The sequence below is a fragment of the Ascaphus truei genome, chromosome 4 (genome assembly GCF_040206685.1).
Source record: "Ascaphus truei isolate aAscTru1 chromosome 4, aAscTru1.hap1, whole genome shotgun sequence".
Classification (NCBI taxonomy): Eukaryota; Metazoa; Chordata; class Amphibia; order Anura; family Ascaphidae; genus Ascaphus; species Ascaphus truei.
Window position 1 is genome coordinate 325,235,502 of NC_134486.1, and position 19,268 is coordinate 325,254,769.

The 19,268-nt window shown below is 36.8% G+C and overlaps 1 protein-coding gene across 1 annotated transcript in view; it reads right to left on the reverse strand.

Moving 5' to 3' along the window:
• LOC142493649 (CD109 antigen-like) overlaps positions 1-14,480 on the reverse strand; it is a 98,233-nt gene extending 83,753 nt beyond the window's left edge. Inside the window, exons 1-8 of the mRNA XM_075598013.1 lie at positions 14,272-14,480; positions 9,683-9,843; positions 5,527-5,555; positions 4,878-5,105; positions 3,951-4,076; positions 3,085-3,124; positions 1,870-1,957; positions 614-704 (exon numbers count right to left, since the gene is read on the reverse strand). Coding sequence (XP_075454128.1) covers positions 614-704; positions 1,870-1,957; positions 3,085-3,124; positions 3,951-4,076; positions 4,878-5,105; positions 5,527-5,555; positions 9,683-9,843; positions 14,272-14,345 — 837 coding nt within the window. The 5' untranslated portion in view covers positions 14,346-14,480. The remainder of the gene's footprint in view (positions 1-613; positions 705-1,869; positions 1,958-3,084; positions 3,125-3,950; positions 4,077-4,877; positions 5,106-5,526; positions 5,556-9,682; positions 9,844-14,271) is intronic.
• Positions 14,481-19,268: the final 4,788 nt, after the last annotated feature.

Here is a 19,268-nt window from a genome sequence, read left to right on the forward strand (position 1 = left end):
CACTGCACCGCCGTGTTCGTCACAGTTTTTTTACTTTTGGGGAAACCATTAATAAAAATGTAATTGAGTTGTGTGAGATATGCACTGCGCCGTTGTTAACGTCGCGTTTTTTTTTTTTCGTTTGGAAAATGATTTATGTACTGTTATAATCTTGTTGTAAAGATTCGCTGCATAATAAAAGAATTTTCAAAACAAAAAAAGCTGTCTGTGGGTGGTTTTCTGGGTATGCACCTTAACCCTGGCTGTGCTCAAAGCTGTGACCATGCAGCAAGCTTAAGCCTATAGTGAACCATGTTAAAAATGGTTTTTGAGGCAAAAAGTGACACTGTGTGCTCATTTGCATGTCATTTCCCAGAATCCCTTGCTGCAGTGGAAGTGCTGTATGTTGGGTGATAATGGGGAAAGGCGGGGTGGCAGACCTGCCTAAGACATGCAGATGAGCATACAGTTGTATTTGCATATTTGCTTTCCTGTGGAGGGTTTTTGTCACTTTTTTTACTCACCATAACTTAACTCAGTATTATGGTATATATATATATATATATATATATATATCTATATCTATCGACCATGGGAATTAGAAAGATTTGTGGAAGACAAGAAAAAGACTTACCGCATATGTTTTATTAATAACATATTCATAACCATATAATGGCCTCAGAGATATTGTTACATTCCCTTTCACTGGTTTCCCATATGTATACCTAGGATAAAATACAAAAAAAATCGATGTGAATGTAGCATTGTGGCCTTTTGTCTCTTGAGTATGTATACATACACACACTATTATCTGACAAAGTGACCACAAGTTGGGAAACTATTTGGATCTACTGTAAGTTTGTCCTATTCGAGGATCTGTAGTGTTCCAGGAAGCAGTTGTGCCAGCACTTCTCCAATGCACTTGAGATAGGAAACATGCTATCATCTACAGACCCACAGAGGATTGCAGTTTTAAGCAGATAAGCTTTAGTTCTATTTATACGCAACATATTTTATATTTTATGTCCTTTTACTCATAATAAATTGTCTTAATGCAGTCCGAGCTAAGTGGGATTTGTATCTTGTGCTTCTCTATATATCTATATATATCTCCTATTTTGTGCAGATTGTATTTTGTGCTGTTTTATGAGATTTTTTGTTCCATGCATGATCTAGTTTGTGACGGCCAGTCCGGGTGGTTTGAGGCTATAGCTGCCTCTCTCCTCCCTTTACCTTCATTACCTTCATGCTAGCTAATTTCACCTCTTTAGCTTTCATGTGGCACACTTATTATATACCTAGGTTTACAGAGGTTGTAACAGAGGTTGCCCATTCGTTTACATATAGGTAGGACCAGAGAGACTGTTTTATCTGTGTATATAGTGATTGTGATTATAATTATTCTTATTTTTATATACCAGAGTGCTCTTTTGGGGATGCTTTTTTCTTTTTGTTTGAATATATATTTATTATTATTAATAATAATGTTTTATTATATTATTATTATTATTATTATTATTATTATTATTATTATTATTATTATTATTATACCTGGGTGTCAGATGAAGCAATAGAAAGTCAATATCGCTGTAAGATTTGGTGTTAGTAAAAATTGGGATTAGAGATATTTTAGAGCTACCCTTAAACAACATTTGCAATCTGATTAAAGAGGCCAAGCAACAAAAAAAACACCTTACCACACAGGCCAGGATTCAATAAGTCCCGATGCGGGGTATCGCATCCTGTTCTAGTTTTATCTGCATTCAATTCAATGGCATTAAACACTGAATCGGTGTGTAATAACTCACTTCATGTCCTAGTGAATCCTGGTCTTACTCGTCTATGTGTGCTACAAGCGCCTCATTGTATTTGTATTAATATATCACTTACTTTGCTGTGACTGTACCAGTGAGATTTAAATGCTTTGGTTCAATGTAGACAGATGGAGCCTTCACTGTGACCTCAAATTTGGGTAAAACTGAAAAGGAATACAACATTGTAAAAGTACAGAAGTAGAAGTAAAGATGCTAACTATAGTAAAATGAGGCATCTGCATTTGTAAACTGGGATTGGAATAGCACACATTCTTAATTATTTTCACGTTGCATGTCATAAATCCACCGCTAACTACTACAATATAAATATACTGTATTCTGAACATAATAGACCACTAGAGAGAAGAGACTGCTCAGGACTAAGGTATAATATTAAATGATTGGTAAGGTGCTACACTATTGAGATATAGATACAAAACAATACAACAAAATGGGAAGAAACCCAAAGATATCTCTTATAGTATGCCCACCAAATAGCTGTAAACAATTACTAGTGCAAGTGGAATGAATGTGAATAAATCATAACATTTAATTAAATCAAATAAAATAATACAACTTTAAAAGTGGAGGGAGAAGGAGAGAGAGAGTAAGATAATGATCTGAAAGGTAGTCAGTCGTCCTTCTCCCAGACTGACTAGGTACTGTAAATCAGGAGTAAAATACTCAGTGCTGCAGTGAGTAATATATTAGCCAATAGTGCTGTAATAGTTCGACTCTGACTACAAAAAAAATGTTTTTCAGAACATAACTACTGTATGCATCTCAATTACCGAAGTTATGAAGCCGCAATACTAGACATCATGCCCGATCTTGCTAATTGTCATTGACTTGAATGACAATTACCACCAGATCGGGTGCGATATCTTGCATCATGGCTTCAGCACTCCTGGCCAATTGCAACCCTGTAATAATTATAAACATTGGTCTCTGCAGTCTGTGCTTTTTAACACTTTCAAATGTGTATAAAGAGCAGTACTACAGAACATTTTCAGTTGGTTATTTTATTTTTTAAAGCCGCAAATCCACCAGAAAACATACATGAGGTCGCACACAGTAACATAACTACAATTCACGTTTGGTTTTGCGGAACTAGTGCTGCAGTCAAATATTTCAGTGAAATAAGCAAAATAATTTGGGTGGTGTTTATATTGATCATTTGATCTTTGCCATACATCAGTACTAGTTATTCAACATTGTTCAAGTTTTTATGACGGGACTTTCTTCTACCTTCTAGGTAAAGAAAAAATACCAATATACTAAGGTTACATACCATATTCATTGACAGAGAATGATGTGATGCCTGGAGAATTCTGAAAACAAAAATAGTTATATGAAATAATGTATACTCAGGAACCAAGAGGGGAACATTAAAACAACTAAAATAATACACATTTCATCTTTTGAATGGTTCAATGAAGAAAACTAGATTTATCATAGAAAAAAGAACAGCATTCTGTGAAATGTATTTTGTTAATACATACGGTTCTTTTTTTGCCCCATTTTTGGCAGTCAAGAAATATTGATACAAAACCGAATTGTAATCCAAAAATTGGATATTCTTGTTTTCATTTTTAAAAAAATCCATCAATTTATCAGAGCATTTCTGAGGTGTTTACAAATATGGTGTTTAAATGCATCAGAGAACAAAAATAATTTAAATGTTACAAAAATCTTCCTAAATAATATTTACGGTATCTTATTGCATATAATATTGATACTGTGTCTTAAATGGCACTGCACTGTATGCAGCACAATACATGTATTGCTTAGGTACCAACATCTGCTAAGCTTACTATTTAGCATTGCCTGAGTCACAGGCCCCCATTCCCTGTGGTGAGAAGTAATTGATGCACATTTATCAATATACTTACTCCCTTCAAGTAAATGAAAATCACTACATCAGTAAATGTGTGTTATTTGCTTCTCGCTATATTGAACAGAGAAGGTGGGGACAGGAAGATACGGTATAGCAACTATTCTAAGGGCGGAAGAGCTGATCCTGGGTTTCAAAACATAACTAGACCATTCCTTTCTATAAATCTTCAACTTCATTTAAGGATACTGTGTATTATATTATTTCATGTCCAATAAAATTATTGCTAGTTTACCATGAAGACACTAGGATATTCTACTTACATCTGTATCAGCCTGTATAGTCCAGAATCCATACATGGAGATGTCAGACAGCAACAACTCAGTAGAAACAACACCCAAGTCAGTTTGCAGTCTCAACCACTGCTGGATTATATTATTTTGAGGATCCTATAGGTAGAATAAAATGACTATTAATAAAATGCTCAACAAAAATGAAAGTAAATTTGCCATTATAATCAGGTGCTAAAAAATGCCAGATAAAATTTTTTTTTTTAGATGTATGAAACTTATTTTCAGACGGTACTATCAATGCTTCATATCATTGTTTGTTGTTTTTAATCCTTTTCAATGTATTTGAACCATTTGCTGCTTGAGGGGAATGCTGTCCTCAGACCTAAAGAAATGAACAATATTAGGGTCCTTCCACATACTGTGGGAATCTCTATTGTGGTTTTATAGTGTTAAATGCCACCCGAGGTTAAACAGTAAGTTGGTAACTATCCTTTCTGGAAAGTAGCAGTATTATTGTATGGCTCTTCGTTCATTAAATGTTAGAAGAATTTGCTTTTCTACAGTCATAATTATTACTTTGTATTGCAGCACATTCATTGTAATGGAGAGCACGGTAGCTTTAAAGATGGCTGATACCTATTTGATAGCGCTATAATGATAAATGCAGTATGAAATATGAACTATGCTTAGTGTTTACAGATTAAATGTTTTGAAATAAAAATATTGTGACTTGAAACAAATATGTAAAGTTAATATTAAGGAACTTTTATGACATCTGTTTGGCCACTTTATTTGGATGAAATTATATTTTAAAATATTGCAGCACCCGATAACATACCCCCACAATTTTGTGCCCATTGTATGTTCCCATGTGCTGGAGAACAATGCACTGACAACATAGGTGAAAATATACTTTCTAGTATTTGAATATGGTTCTGAGAAATTACTAGCACATACTCGTATGTAAAGGTTTATGAGTCCTTTATGTGGTTTCAGATCACGATTTACACAGATGACTCTGATTTTAACTGTTTGTCCAGGTTTGTAGACAGCTTTATCTGTTTGTATGAACACAGATACATTCTTTGTTTGCATTCCCAGGAACATTTGTTGGGAGAAAAGTAATTCATCTTGAGCTGATCCATTCACAACCAATTCCAAACTTGACGAAGAGTTCATTGGAAGCTGTAATCAAAACAGGTAGAGAAGATTAGTGAAGAAAACCCATGTAGGTTTTAAAAGACCACACACTGGAGCAGTATAGTATTGAATATAGTAAAACAATATTTAGATGAAACTATCAGGAAGTTAGATATTTCTTATCTAATTGCTTAACATCAGAAACCATAAACCATTAGGGTACACATTGCACATGACCTCTGATTAACAGATTTAGATTGTACAATTTAAGTTTTAGAGGATTCATGAGGGACTATGGGACGCATGCATCAAATATGGGTAAGAGTTATCGCAACCGTTATGACTTCAACTCCCATTGATTTGAAGAGGTCACAAGCTCCCCATCTAATGATGATCAGTGTTACCAATAATCACAACCTCAGAAAAATTGGGAGTCTGTATGAAGCTACCTTACTATTGTACTTACGGCTGGAAGAGTGAGCATTCCAATAGAGTCTGAAACAAACAAACAAACAAACAGTTCATTACAACAGAGGCATTCATTTGTCATAGATGTTTGATATTAAAACATTAGTGAATATGTTAAGGTATTATCTACAGTAGGTACAGTGTAAGATAATACTGGATTAGAAGGTTAGTAAAGACATGTTAAATGAAATAATATTGCGTTGTCTTCCCAGAAATACTCAGTTATTATTTGTGTGGATGGCAAATATGGCTCCAAGCAGGTGTTTCAGAAATATTGTACATAAAATAAAATTAATGTTCAGTCCAACTCATGGGTACATTTTGGTCCATAAACATTAAGTGATGCTGTTCCAGCTATTCACGTGACTGTACCATAACAATGTGCCTTCCGGTGCTGTACATTGCCTTTATGGAATCGCACCGCTTAGTGATTATGGCCTTAGACGGGTACAATATCCATAAAACTTCAAATTCACAAATATACATCTCTGCTGGTAAGATGCAACCAGATCATAAATCATTGCAAGATAAATGTCTAATTTTTATGTGTCAAAGTGTACAGTCCACTAAGGATTGGAGTTATAGTCATTCGGGTTAAATATAACACCAACTCCTTACTTCCAATTTCCCAGATAATCTAAAAAAATCTTTAAAGTTCTTTTAAAAAACAGGCAAAGACATGTACTAAAGATAAACACAGTACAAGTGCGCAACTATAATGAATAAACAGAGTGAATTGAAATAAAGTGCATTAACCACTTTATACCCAAGTAAGTATAAGTAACTAGGTTACCAATAAGGAGTGTCTGCTGCTGTGATAGGGTGGTCCAAGACCCCGAATCTAGACAAAACAAAACACAAAACAGCGCACAACGCTCATGGTGAAATAAGAATGAACAATTTATATTAAAACGTAATTCAAGGTTCTGCGTACATCAGATAAAGGTAAAACAGGCATGTAACTGTAACTATGACAGTTGTTACCACTCAGGTATCAGGACACAGGAGAAGGCTGCAGCAGATCACCCAATGTCAGGAATCTGCAGTCATATCAGGCTGTGCTTTCATCTGCTGGGCTCTTTTAGAAGCGGTTTCCCTGATGAAGTGGTCTTTATAGTTGCATCGAAACTGGTTGGAATGATACTTTTATTGATCTACTAGTACCCTTAGTATTCTATCACATTGCTGGTTGAGCTGACCCTGATCGGTGAGACTGTCCCTCTACCAGCTACTCCTAAACGGAGCTTGGGACTTATCTACCTGGATTACATGTAAGCCTAAAGGGAACCCTCCGCTTCTAAAAGAGCCAAGCAGATGAAAGCACAGGCTGATATGACTGCAGATTCCTGACATTGGGTGATCCGCTGCAGCCTTCTCCTGTGTTCTGATACCTGAGTGGTAACAACTGTCATAGTTAAAGTTACATGCCAGGTTTACCTTTATCTGATGTACGCAGAACCTTGAATTACTTTTTAATATAAATTGTTCATTCTTACTTCACCATGAGCGTTGTGCGCTGTTTTGTGTTTTGTTTTGTAAAGACATGTACTGTAGCATTCAATGGCCTTGAACAAAAGTTACAAATATTTCTAAACCACATGTGCATTTGGCAGTAAAGTCTGTTTGTGTTTTTTTTTGTATGATGATGCATAAAAAGCTGCCCTGTTCATACCTCTTCATATCTTAGTTCAAGATGATTACTCTATGGTAATGGCAGTGACATACACTGTAGAAAGCAAGTTTCACATTATCATCTAAACCATCTGAAGCAACGTAACATTGAAAAACATTTGGAGGCACATTCATCAAGCACCAGTATGGGTAAGATCGCGCGAACTGGCATCAGATCCAATTGATTTGAATGGGAGTTAATGCCAGAATGAGTGGCTAACTCATACTGGCAGGCAATGAATCAGCAACTCAGACCCTTAATGTTTATACTGGTATAACTTTACAAAAAGGTATGCATCACCAAATATTAATGCTACTAAATATATATGCCATGGGTTCAATAGTGTAAATAGTTAAGGTTTTATTAATCACAAGCTAAAATCAGTACACTGACAGCAATGAGGTAGGACATGCGCATCGAACAAGAACATCCGTCATTTGTAGTTCCTCTGTCGGTCAGGAGCTGTAGTCTCGTAGCTGCATGCGTCTAAGTCTCTTCCTACAGCCGGGTACCTCCGTGATGTGCGTCCACTCAAAGCCCCCCCGGCTGAACAGCACACAATTCCTTGGTTCCGTAGCACAGCAGTTCCTCTCCAATTTGACAAAAGCTCAGTGTGCTGGATGCTTGGTGTTGCCAATAGCGCCCTTACGCGTTTTGTCGCAAATGTAACGGCGACTTCATCAGAGGGTAAGGATACATACCCACACCTTGTATAGTCCAAATTGATCTATTAGTTAATTAAAAGATTTTGACCCCACCCAAAGTGAGTGGAATGAAGTGATTGCAAATGGCTACAAAGAAGAAGCTACGAGACTACAGCTCCTTACCGACAGAGAAACCACGGATGATGGGTGTTCTTGTTCGATGCACATGTCCTACTGTACCTCATTGCTGTGAGTGAACTGATTTTAGCTTGTGATTAGTAAATCTTAACTATTTACACTATGGAGCCTGCGCTGTCCCTTTTTGTTTAATATATAAATATATATTTATATTTCCACACACATATATATATATATATATGAAAAAGAAGAAGAAAAAACAGGCGCACACCTAGTGCATTAACGTAATAACATATAGTTTATGGAACATAAAATCAAGCAAATGCCCACTCACAAGAGTACTGTAATAAAAAGCATGTATGAGATTGGCTCTCATGTGACAGCAACGCGGTCCTCTCTGTCCGGCTCGAGGCAGCAGCGTTCTCCCTTGACCCTCATTCGTGTGACCGGATAGCCGGAAATAGAGTCCCTCCTATTTGGTGTTCAGTATAAGGAGTCCCTCCGGGAAGCAGCAGCTAGAGTGTCTGTATGCCGGTAGCAAAATCGCTGGAGACACAGGAACCAGCATCTCACATCCAGTAGTACCAGAGTTCATGGGCAAATGACGGCCTCAGTCAGACCATGCCCCCTGACTTTATGTTCCATAAACTATATGTTATTACGTTAATGCACTAGGTGTGCGCCTGGTTTTTTTTTTCTTCTTTTTCACAGATTTGGTCAGGGATTGGTGATCCCTTTGAAACGGGCTGCAATTACCTGGATGCAATTGACATTGGAGCAGGACTCTTTTTTCATTTATTCATTTTTTAAAGATTTTTTATTTAGTGTATTTTCACATATTTTATATTTTTTATTTTTTTCATCTTTATTAAATAGTACTGTGTTTAATTAATTAATTTACACTTCACCTGAATGCCTTTTGAGATTACAGGTTCTTATCATTGTGTATTAGCCATGATCACACCGCCCCACTAGACTCATTCATGGTAGGGTTAATTAGTTTTTCAATATAATAGCTTTTGTTCAGGATATATTAGAGGCGCTACTTCATTGTTTTCTGTTTTTTTGGTATATATATATATATATATATATATATATATTTTTTTTTTTTTTTTAATATATATTTATTAAGGTTATGGTGGGTGAAAAAAGTGACATAAACCCTCCATAGTAAAGCATATACCAACTGTAAATATTACTGTATATTCATTTGCATGTCTTAGACAGGTCTGCAACCCTGTCTTTCACCATTATCGCCCAGCACACAGCACTTCCACTGCAGCAAGGGATTCTGGGAAATGACATGCAAATGAGCACAAAGTGGCACCTTTTATCTCAAGCTCACAGCAAAGGCTTGGGAGATGCAAAGCCAGTAAACCCACTCACAGACATGTTTCAACCTTGATGGGTATCATCAGTGTGAGGTTGGTTGCTGGCATTTGCTGGTTTGGGATTAAGAGTAGGTAATCACCACACTTATTAAGGTTATGGTGGGTAAAAAAAGTGACAAAAAACCAACACAATAAAGCATATAGCAACTGTAAATATTACTGTATATTCATTTGCATGTCTTAGACAGGTCTGCAACCTGTGTGCTCATGTGCAAATGAATATACAGTAATATTTACAGTAATATTTACAGTATATATATATATCATACAAGCTGCAAGAAATCTAAATTATTACACAAATATACTCACCATTACGGAAGACATTGCTCGCATGTACTAAAAGTTTGCGTTGCTCGTAAATTTCTGCAGTCACTATAATTTCAGAGTGATTATCACCAAACCAGTGAACAGCAAGAGTCGTATTAACACCTGGGATTATATAATTGGGTGTTGTGATGTAATATGACGGGCTGTAAAAAGGAAAACGTATGTTCATTTTATGCATTTGGTATTGTTAACATTGTGTCTTCCATGTGTACCTGCCAAACAGCAGAGCTTTATTCAACCTCACCTTATTCCTTTTTTCTGAAGGAAAAAGAAGGTATACACAAATAGCTACAGGGCAAATGTATATTTAAAATTTTTCTGAAAAATGTCACTACTGGATTGAAAAAGAACTTGACAATGTAAAATAAGTAAATAAATATGCCTATAAACATGAATTGCTGGTATGTTAAGTAATGCATTGTCTAGCAAAGCAGTTTTCTCTAAACATATGCAAATCTATGTTTTTATAAGGGAATGTACCATGTATCTGTGTTAATGGATGTAGCACTGAGCTCTGTCTGTGTTTCATGTTCTGTCTCAGGTTTTAAATATATATTGCCATGTTCAGTAGCACTCCTCTTTGACACCTATACGCATATATATATATATATATATATATATATATATATATATATATATATATATATATACAGTATATATATATATATATATATATATATATATATATATATATATATTGTGGTTATTTTGGGGGTTCAATATGAGCTTATTGGGGTTCTGAATGTTTTATAAGGGAATGGACAGATATTCTACCCAGACACATATGAGTCACTACTGAAAAGAACAAAGGAGAATATTGGGTGTTTAATCTTAAATATGATTGACGGATTATATATGATTTCAGAAGTTAAAAAACTGGTTTTAGGATATTGACAGAACTAGAAATACCAGACAGTAAAGTAATTATGAACATATTGTACGTGATGGAAAACATACTACAAGAGTGAGATAAGCATACATTTAATTTTATTCTCCTAGTGTTTTTGGTGCTTTAAAGAAAGAAAAATCTAGAACATAATAAGTATGGTAAATAACATGAGCTCCTTGACTTCTTTCTAGAAACTGTAGCTGTAGGTTGGACACAAATACCAAAGCGTTGTAATACAGTGTTTTATTAAATAAGCCGTTTGCAGACACGGACTGCCAACTTAAACCTGGATGAGGACACTAACTTGGTAACTTATTGGTTACTAATTGACTCAAAATATGGTCAGTCGGGCATTGACTAGTTATTTCCAAGAATGGTGGCAACTAATCATATTTCCAGATCTGTTTTAAGTCAAACATATGGAAAACAAATTGGCAAATTTGACATAAACAAGACAATACATTAGTTGTAACACTTTTTAGCAGATGGAAATTAGAATTCTTCATATAGTATATGAAATAATAGTGTAGGTAGCTTTTTTTCTTTTTTTTTTTTAAACCTCATAGGTACACTTACCTGTATTTCATCTATGAAGTTCAATTGAAGAAGAAACCTATGAAGTTTTTAAAGCTCGGTATACTATTATTTCATCTAATGTCCGTCTGCTAAAAGGTATCAAAAGCTACCTCACTAACATGGTATAACAGCTTTTATGATGTTTACTTTTATCTCACTATAGACCTTTTGTAGGTATTTCCAAAGCAGATATTAGGGGGCACAACTTTAAAAAATATATAGATTACATAGGCTGCAAGGTGTTTTCTGACATAGGTTTCTTATGGTTTAGCATTGCTTAGTTAATAAGGTCTGTAGTGCTTAACGGTTACTACGTATTAAATTATTGAGTTTAATTAATACACAAGATAACAGCAAACCTTGCTTTCCTCTTTTAGTTGTATGGCTGAGTCCATTGATTTATTACGAAAGTGTCTCTACTTTACAAACAACTAGATTTGTGTACAGTACATACAGGGCCTTGGTCTATGTCATGGGCAATGACTTGAATACCTCTATTAGCATAACACTTCTTTATTCTTCACTAAATGCTTCCACATTTAACCCATCCCAAAATATTTCATACTTAACAGTTGCAACATACAATACAGAAATAAAAAATCTAAAACCTTTTAAGAAACAGCCTACGTCTATCTAGGACGGGGGCCTAGAAAACAATACCACAGTTGTCTACAGATGCATTACAATTGTACTACTTATTCACTCTGGGCTCTAGGGTATCCTATCAAACTTTACATACTGTAGGCAATTACTTGGCTTGGATATTTCTATTAGATTAACTGCTGCTTTATTCTAAAAGACCTACAGTATTTAATGCTACAGAGGAGGCAATTTAAAAAATTAACTTTCCTAAAGGCGTTTACTTAGCAAATTCCTAATTATGCCTAGCTAAACATTTGTCTACAGTACATGTCACTAATAATAAAACTAAACGGCATTCAGGAAATGGCTAAACTATTCTAAGGAGGGAGTTTAGAAATATATACTACTTAAAGTCATTAGTGTAAGAAACAACATTATGGTTTAGAGATATTGAGCGCCCTTTTTTTTACACAAGCTAAACCATTGTCACATTTTACAATGTTTTAATTGTTGAATATTCTTAATTCGATAAAAATCAAGTTGTCAAATTACATTACAAAATAAAATTCTTGTCACCAAAAGCACAGAAGTGCTCAGCATAATTAAACTAAAATGGGTAGATACCAGCTCCATTACGTCTTTTTGCAAATGTTAGCTTTTTTTAAAATCTATTTCAAGATAACTTTAATTGTGTCCAAAGATCTTTTTAAATATACAGTATGAGAAGGGGATATAACATGTACATATAGTGGTTGGATGCTTTTGCTGGATGCAGTATCATACAGGAATCTTTGGACCCACCCAATTCCATGGACATCCATTAAATTGGGCTTACCGAAAACTACTTAAACCACCAGTTAATCATTACATTAACTTGTATAAACAGTAACCATCTTTTTATTACTCTTACAGAGGGATGAACAGTGGTAAGTTGTAACAACCATGTTGCTAACATTTAGGACCATATTCTCTAATTAGTTTTCTGCTACAAGGCACCTACCAGCACTTCAAGGTGCAAGGTTTTTTCCAGCACTAGAAGGTGTCTTAAAAATGTTTAGAAACGTGTGGACCTTTATCTCCATAAACCACAATGATCGCATAAAACATGTAACAATACACCCTTATGAAAAAAGTTTAAAAATAAAAATAACCACTTTCTTAAAATGACTTTTCTAAGCTAAACAGATTCTGAATAAAGTGCTACAGTATGCACATAATTTTTTGTCACGTGAGGATCTCTGTTTCACTTGAGCTTGTAGTTCTGCTACTACTTAGATATCACTGTACCTGTATTCACAGATTGTGATTTACATAGCTCAAACATAATGTGTGTGTGTTATTCCTTCACTACAGGAATATTTTCTGTCTGTGTGTGAACAGAGGCAGGATTTAATGTCATTTATCATACATGTAGGCTTTTTCCTGAGAAGATCAAAGGAACCTGTCACTGCTAGCATGCACAGGCTTATTCTATTAAACTTTGAAACTTCTCTTTGGAGGTTATAGAAAAAACCTAATAGCAAGAAGGGATGGTAAATTAAAAGTAGAAATGTTGTGGCTGTAATCACATCACGTTTAAGAGAATATACTGTGTTTATTTTTTGCCCAAATCTTTTGCAGAATATTACAATTTACAACAATTCTATTTAAAAAAAATATGAGAGCAAATTCTTGTTAGAGCACAATTTATCGTAGATTATAAATTAGATTGCATCTCTTATCAACTGATCACAAATCGAATAAAAGTGAAAACATGTTATTTTTTTCACTTGTTAAAATAGGAACTACCTCAAAGCAGAAATACTATACTTTCACTAACACTCCAAAGCTTATTCTATTTATTCTATTTATTTATACGGCTTTGTCAAATAAAAAGGACAGGCATCCATACCAAAATGAGACACACTGATTGAAAGCAAAATCTAGTGCAAGCAATACTGTACACTATGTATTAAAAAAGGTATGGCAGTTCAGATAACTAAACATCTATAAAATACACAAAGAACCAAATGTGATTGAGGCTTCTGGAATTCATATTGTTACTAGAATAGTAACCAAAGGTTATTTTCCTAAACTAACCCAAAAGTTGGAGAACATTACTGGCCTTTGGAGTAAGGGTACAAGATCAATTCTATCTATATGAGAAAGTTGCTTTTTCTCTGTGTGCCTCAGGTACTTACTTACATGTAGAGTGTAGAAAATTGAACAGACAAAATTAAGTTAAATAATATATAATGGCAGTGCTATACAAAAATAACTAATATTAAAAGTGCAATTTGTGATATTCTATTGCTGTTGCTTCTAACAAGCCTTTTTATAACATGTAAAGAGATATCTGTTTGTATTTGGTAGGGTTTTTTTTTGGCAGTGTATGGAATGACTGCCAGTTTCTTTTATACGAAGTAGAAGAAATTACTTTAAATAAAATAAAATGAGAATGCTGAATACTTGTAAGAAGGCTTCACCTTCCTGTGGTTTCAAACAATATCATACAAATGAGGTTTGGAAATTGATAAACACTTACCGAGCAACAGAAATGTGCAAGAAGAAAAGAATCAGAACAGTGTGCCTCAGAAGCAGAGGCCATGGCAGGTGCATCCTAGTTTTCCTCTGAGAGAGTAAGACGTTTAGATTCTTTGATACTGTATGGTCTCAATACCCAGTCAAAGATATCAGATACTCTGGATTGCAGCCTATTTATCTTCACAGGTTAGTTAGCCCTACCCTACAGAATTTGACACTGACGAAACACACCTTGTAAACAATTCTACACAAAGATTTGGGGGAAACCCCTATTGTGATCAAGTCACGGTTACTTAAATACTACCTGGAGCCTGAGGCAGAACTAGTCACCCTTACATCCTGAACAGTATCTTGATCCGTCCCAGTGGAGGATACACTATTATGAAAAGGCTCAATGTTTTGTGGAGATCTTGAAAGATCTCTATTTTTCAGTGAACTACAGTACACACAAAGTTTAAATAATAGTTAACCTGCTGTATAGATGTTTATTGTGATTACTGGCATTAGGTAAGGCACAGGGAGTCCATAGTTGTATCTAGTGTATATACTGTATTTAATATATAGTTATACAGTATGTATGTGTGTGTATAAAATAAAGTGTTCTGTGCAGTAAGGGCAAAAGTTCAAATGTGAGTTTATTACCCATGGAGACTATGATTGCAGATACAATAAATATCTTGAAAAGGTCAGAACTATTTCTAAAAAGGAAAGGTATACAGGGAAATACTAACTTGGGAGGGATAATAATCCAGAGAGAAATGTGATTGTCATTACTGGTGTAACACACTTCCCCCCACCCCCTTGGGAAATGTGTAGCTACAGCTAACTACCACCTATATTCACCATATATTTTCCGTCTCGCCCACTAGGGGATCTTTTTAGTTTTCTGTAATTTAGTTGTCATTTTATGCATTTCGTCATATTTTAGTGTGTAATACAATTGTATATTTTTCTGTTGTGCTATAGTTTAGGTTGTGTGGGAATTTCCCATTTGGTCCGTAATATTTTCAATCTAGTGGTACTAGTTATTAAACTGGTACTTTATGTATATTATATTATATTATGTTATGTTATGTTATGTTATGAGTGCAACTTATAGGGACTTCTAGTGACCCCATCCTGAGAAAGTTTGCACTTGAACCTGAGGTGAAACCTTGTCTCTAATCTCCTTAGGTCTATCTAGATACTGAGGATAACAACTCAAGCCAGTTCCTCCTTTTATCTGATTGAACAGGCCTCTACAAAAATTGAACCTTTGTGCTGATTCATTCCATGTTGTGTCAGCTACCCATCTTTGGAATTCCGCAGCATATTCAGCAGCTGAACCCCCCTCCCCCACTCCTGACTGAGGTTTACCAGGATTGCCGTAGCCATAGCAGAGTGATTAGGGTGATGCTGAAACAAGGTTCATCGTTTCCAGAAAGTCTTGCAGGTTCCTTAACAAAGGACTATTTTGCTCCAAAAGATGGATACCCAAAAGAGGGCCTCCTCCTTTAATAAGGAGATGATCAGTCCTATTTTACCAGCATCAGTAGAATAGATGGAGGGCTGCATCTGGAATTGGAATTTACACTGATTTAAAAATTCTCTCAACTGGTGCATGTCACCGCTGAATTTCTCTGGAGGAGGCAGGCGGCATGCTGACTGGGTGATTAAGACTAGATCTAGATGGGAAGCACGTTGTTAATGCAGAAACTCAACTGCATGACCTATCTGACTATGTATATGCCCAACTTGGTCTTGGATCGGGGGAGTAGCAGGGTTAGCATGTAATTCCTTCAGCTGAGTTTCTGTGTTAACAAGTCAAGTAAGTGCATGCCCCAATAGGCCTGCAGTCATTGCAACATGTCATTGCAGTCACTTGCTGAGCCACATTCTGTTCCAGCGGGCTTCATAAGGTCCTGATTATTCTGTGTTCAGGGTGCATCTGCAGGGCTGGAGTTTAGTTGCTGGAATGGGCTAGCACAGCGGTGCGCAAACTGGGGGGCCCAAGATTGTTTATGGGGGGGCGCAAGCAGCAGGCGGTGATTTTGCCAGGAGCAGAGAAAAGCACTCGGTAGCTGCAATTTCTCTTTCAGCCATTAAATGGCGCTGTGTTACACAGCTCCTGCAGTTCTTCCTTGTTGCATGCAGAGTGATGAGAGCGTCAGAGTGTGACATGGGGAGGGAGGGTGAGAGTGTGACAGTGTGACATGGGGAGGGGGCATGAGAGTTAGGGGGTGAGAGTGTGGGGGGTTGAGAGTGTGGAGGGTGAGTGTGGCATGGGGAGGGGTGGTAAGAGTGTTACAGTGTGACATGGGGAGGGGGCGTGAGAGTGTGGGGGGGGGGTTGAGAGTGTGGGGGGATGAGTGTGACATGGGGAGGGGGGGTGAGAGTGAGTGTGACAGTGTGACATGGGGAGGGGGGTGAGTGTGGAGGGGTGACAGTGTGACATGGGGAGGAGGGTGAGTGTGGGGAGGTGAGAGTATGACATGGGGAGGGGGGGTGAAAGAGACATGGGGATGAGAGAGACACTGTCAGGAGGGAGAGAAAGACTCACGGGAGGGAGAGAGAGACTGGTGGGAGGGTTGAGAGAGACTGGTGGGAGGAAGAGACACAATGGCTGGAGGGAGAGTGAGAGAGACATTGGGGGAGGGGGAGAGACACTAGGGGGAGGGAGAAAGAAAGAGACACATACTGGGGGGAGGGAAAGAGAGAGTGGGGGGAGGGAGAGACACTGAGGGGAGAGATAGAGAGACACTGGAGGGGAAGTGAGAAATACTCAGAGAGGGAGAGACTGGGAGAGGAGTGTGAGACTGGAAGAAGGGAGAGAGGTCCTGATGTGGCGGGAAGAGAGAGATTAATAATACCGCATAAATGGGGACGCTATTAGACAAATATCATAATATTTATTTTTAAGTGATGTAATGTGTTATAAATACTTTTTGTGTAGACGCGTGGTGGGGGCGTTACAAAGCTGGTTCGCCCTCATTGGCTGAACCAGCTCACGTGCGCTGACGTCATGTGATTTTGATTACAACAGGCAGGGGCTAGATTACAGGGATAAATGTCACAAGTTTGTTTTAAAAAAAAAAAAACTTATTTTATGGGCCTGTTAATGCAGATGCTATAACGAGAAACAGCGGGGGTGGGATAATGTTCTTTTAAGCCCTTGGTTGCTGTATTGTGCACACAATGTAACCTTTTTACTGTATGCTAGTATCGTGACAGACAAGTTCACAACACTACAACATTTATCCCATTATCATATGCAATACTGTCAAGCTGCAGACATGCAATGAGCACCTAGTAGGCCCATGAAATTGAGCCAGTTCTTCCCACTCACAAAACCTTGGATTTTACCATTTTGGGCATCATGGAACATTTTAACAGCAGCTGTAGGGATATTCAAATACTTGAATCTAGGGATTTTTTTTTCAAATGCATTGGTTTATAACAAGTCTAATTTGTGTTATGAAAATGATACTAATTATGATACTAGTATAAACACTAATTCAACAGTGCACTAACTGTATTTGCTCCTATATTTTGGCGGATCTCAGAAAATATTTGAATGCAAATTGTAATTAGTTTGATTTATTATTGTGGTACACACCCACCATCCACATTCCCCACCCTATGGTTATTCATACTACCAAGATTCATAGAAACATGAACACATAGGGTTCAGACACAATGAACATGATTCAACTGGAAACTGGGAGTGGAATATTAGAAAGAAGACTATTTAACCTTCTCACACCTCAAATAATTTTCACGAACTCATGCTTGTAGATCACAAACAAAATTGTCGTAAGGGATTCTTTTTTCTGACATTCATATAATACAAATGGGGACTCTGTAATTAATTAAACTGAATGTTCTGCTCAACAAAGCACACAAACCCTATTATTTTGCCAGTGGAAGTTCCCTCAACTGGGAAGAGTGGCCCAGTGAGTAAAAACACTGACTGTACATAATGATTCTGAGTTTGAATCAGAGGAATCTGATTTACTTTCTGGTGTCAGCTTCTTGTGACCTGGGGAAAGTAACATTTGTGCCTCGGGCACCAAAAACAGATTGAAAGCTCATTTGAGCAAGGACTGTGTGGTTGGTACCGGTATTTTTTATTTGTTTGTTTCAAATTGCCTTCACTTTTGAAGTGAAACTTCTTTGCTGGCACCTACAAAGTTTTAATGGGAAAAATCTCTTGGCTGGTAACGAAAATCCGTGACGGAAGTGACATCATGGGCTGCAGATGGCCGCGCATGTGCAGAAGCAGCCACCGTACTTCGCGCATGCGCAGAAGCGGCCGTTGTACTTTGTGCATGTGCAGAATCTGCCGCTGTAATCCACATATCCAGACGCAGATGCAATACTCCGTGCAGAGGCAGCCGCCATACGCCGCACATGTGCAGAAGCATCAGCGGTACTCTGCGCATGTGCAGAAGCAACCACCGCAATCCGCACATGTGCAGAAGTAGCCGCCTTACTCCACGCATGCGCAGAAGGCCCCGTCTGACCCACGCATGCGCAGAAGGGACGGCCCAATTCACGCATGCGCTGAAGGGGAAACACCCACAGAAGGGGGGACACACACCACTGTTACCAGAAGAATTCCAAGTGATTATAAATATAGAAGTGCAAATAGCAAACATTTTAGAAATTTACCATTTATAATAAGAAAGGCAGAAGTGGAAAACATGAAAGGTGCATATATAACACATAAATTGTAGATAAATTAATATTAATAGTAACTGTTATGATAATTATTTTAAAAAAAATAATCACGTTTTAAGTCAAAATTCTTTGCGTTCTGTCACTGAAAGTGTGTTTTGATTTTTATGATTTACATTGAATGAAAGACTTTTGAGAGTAACAGCATTTCGATACTTTGCAATCCAAAATGTATGTTTCTTACTTTAGTTTTCATAAGTCAATAATATCATGTACTCCAAGTGATAGTATGGAAATTTCAACACAAAAATACATAAAATAAATGATGCTCTCAAAACTCTT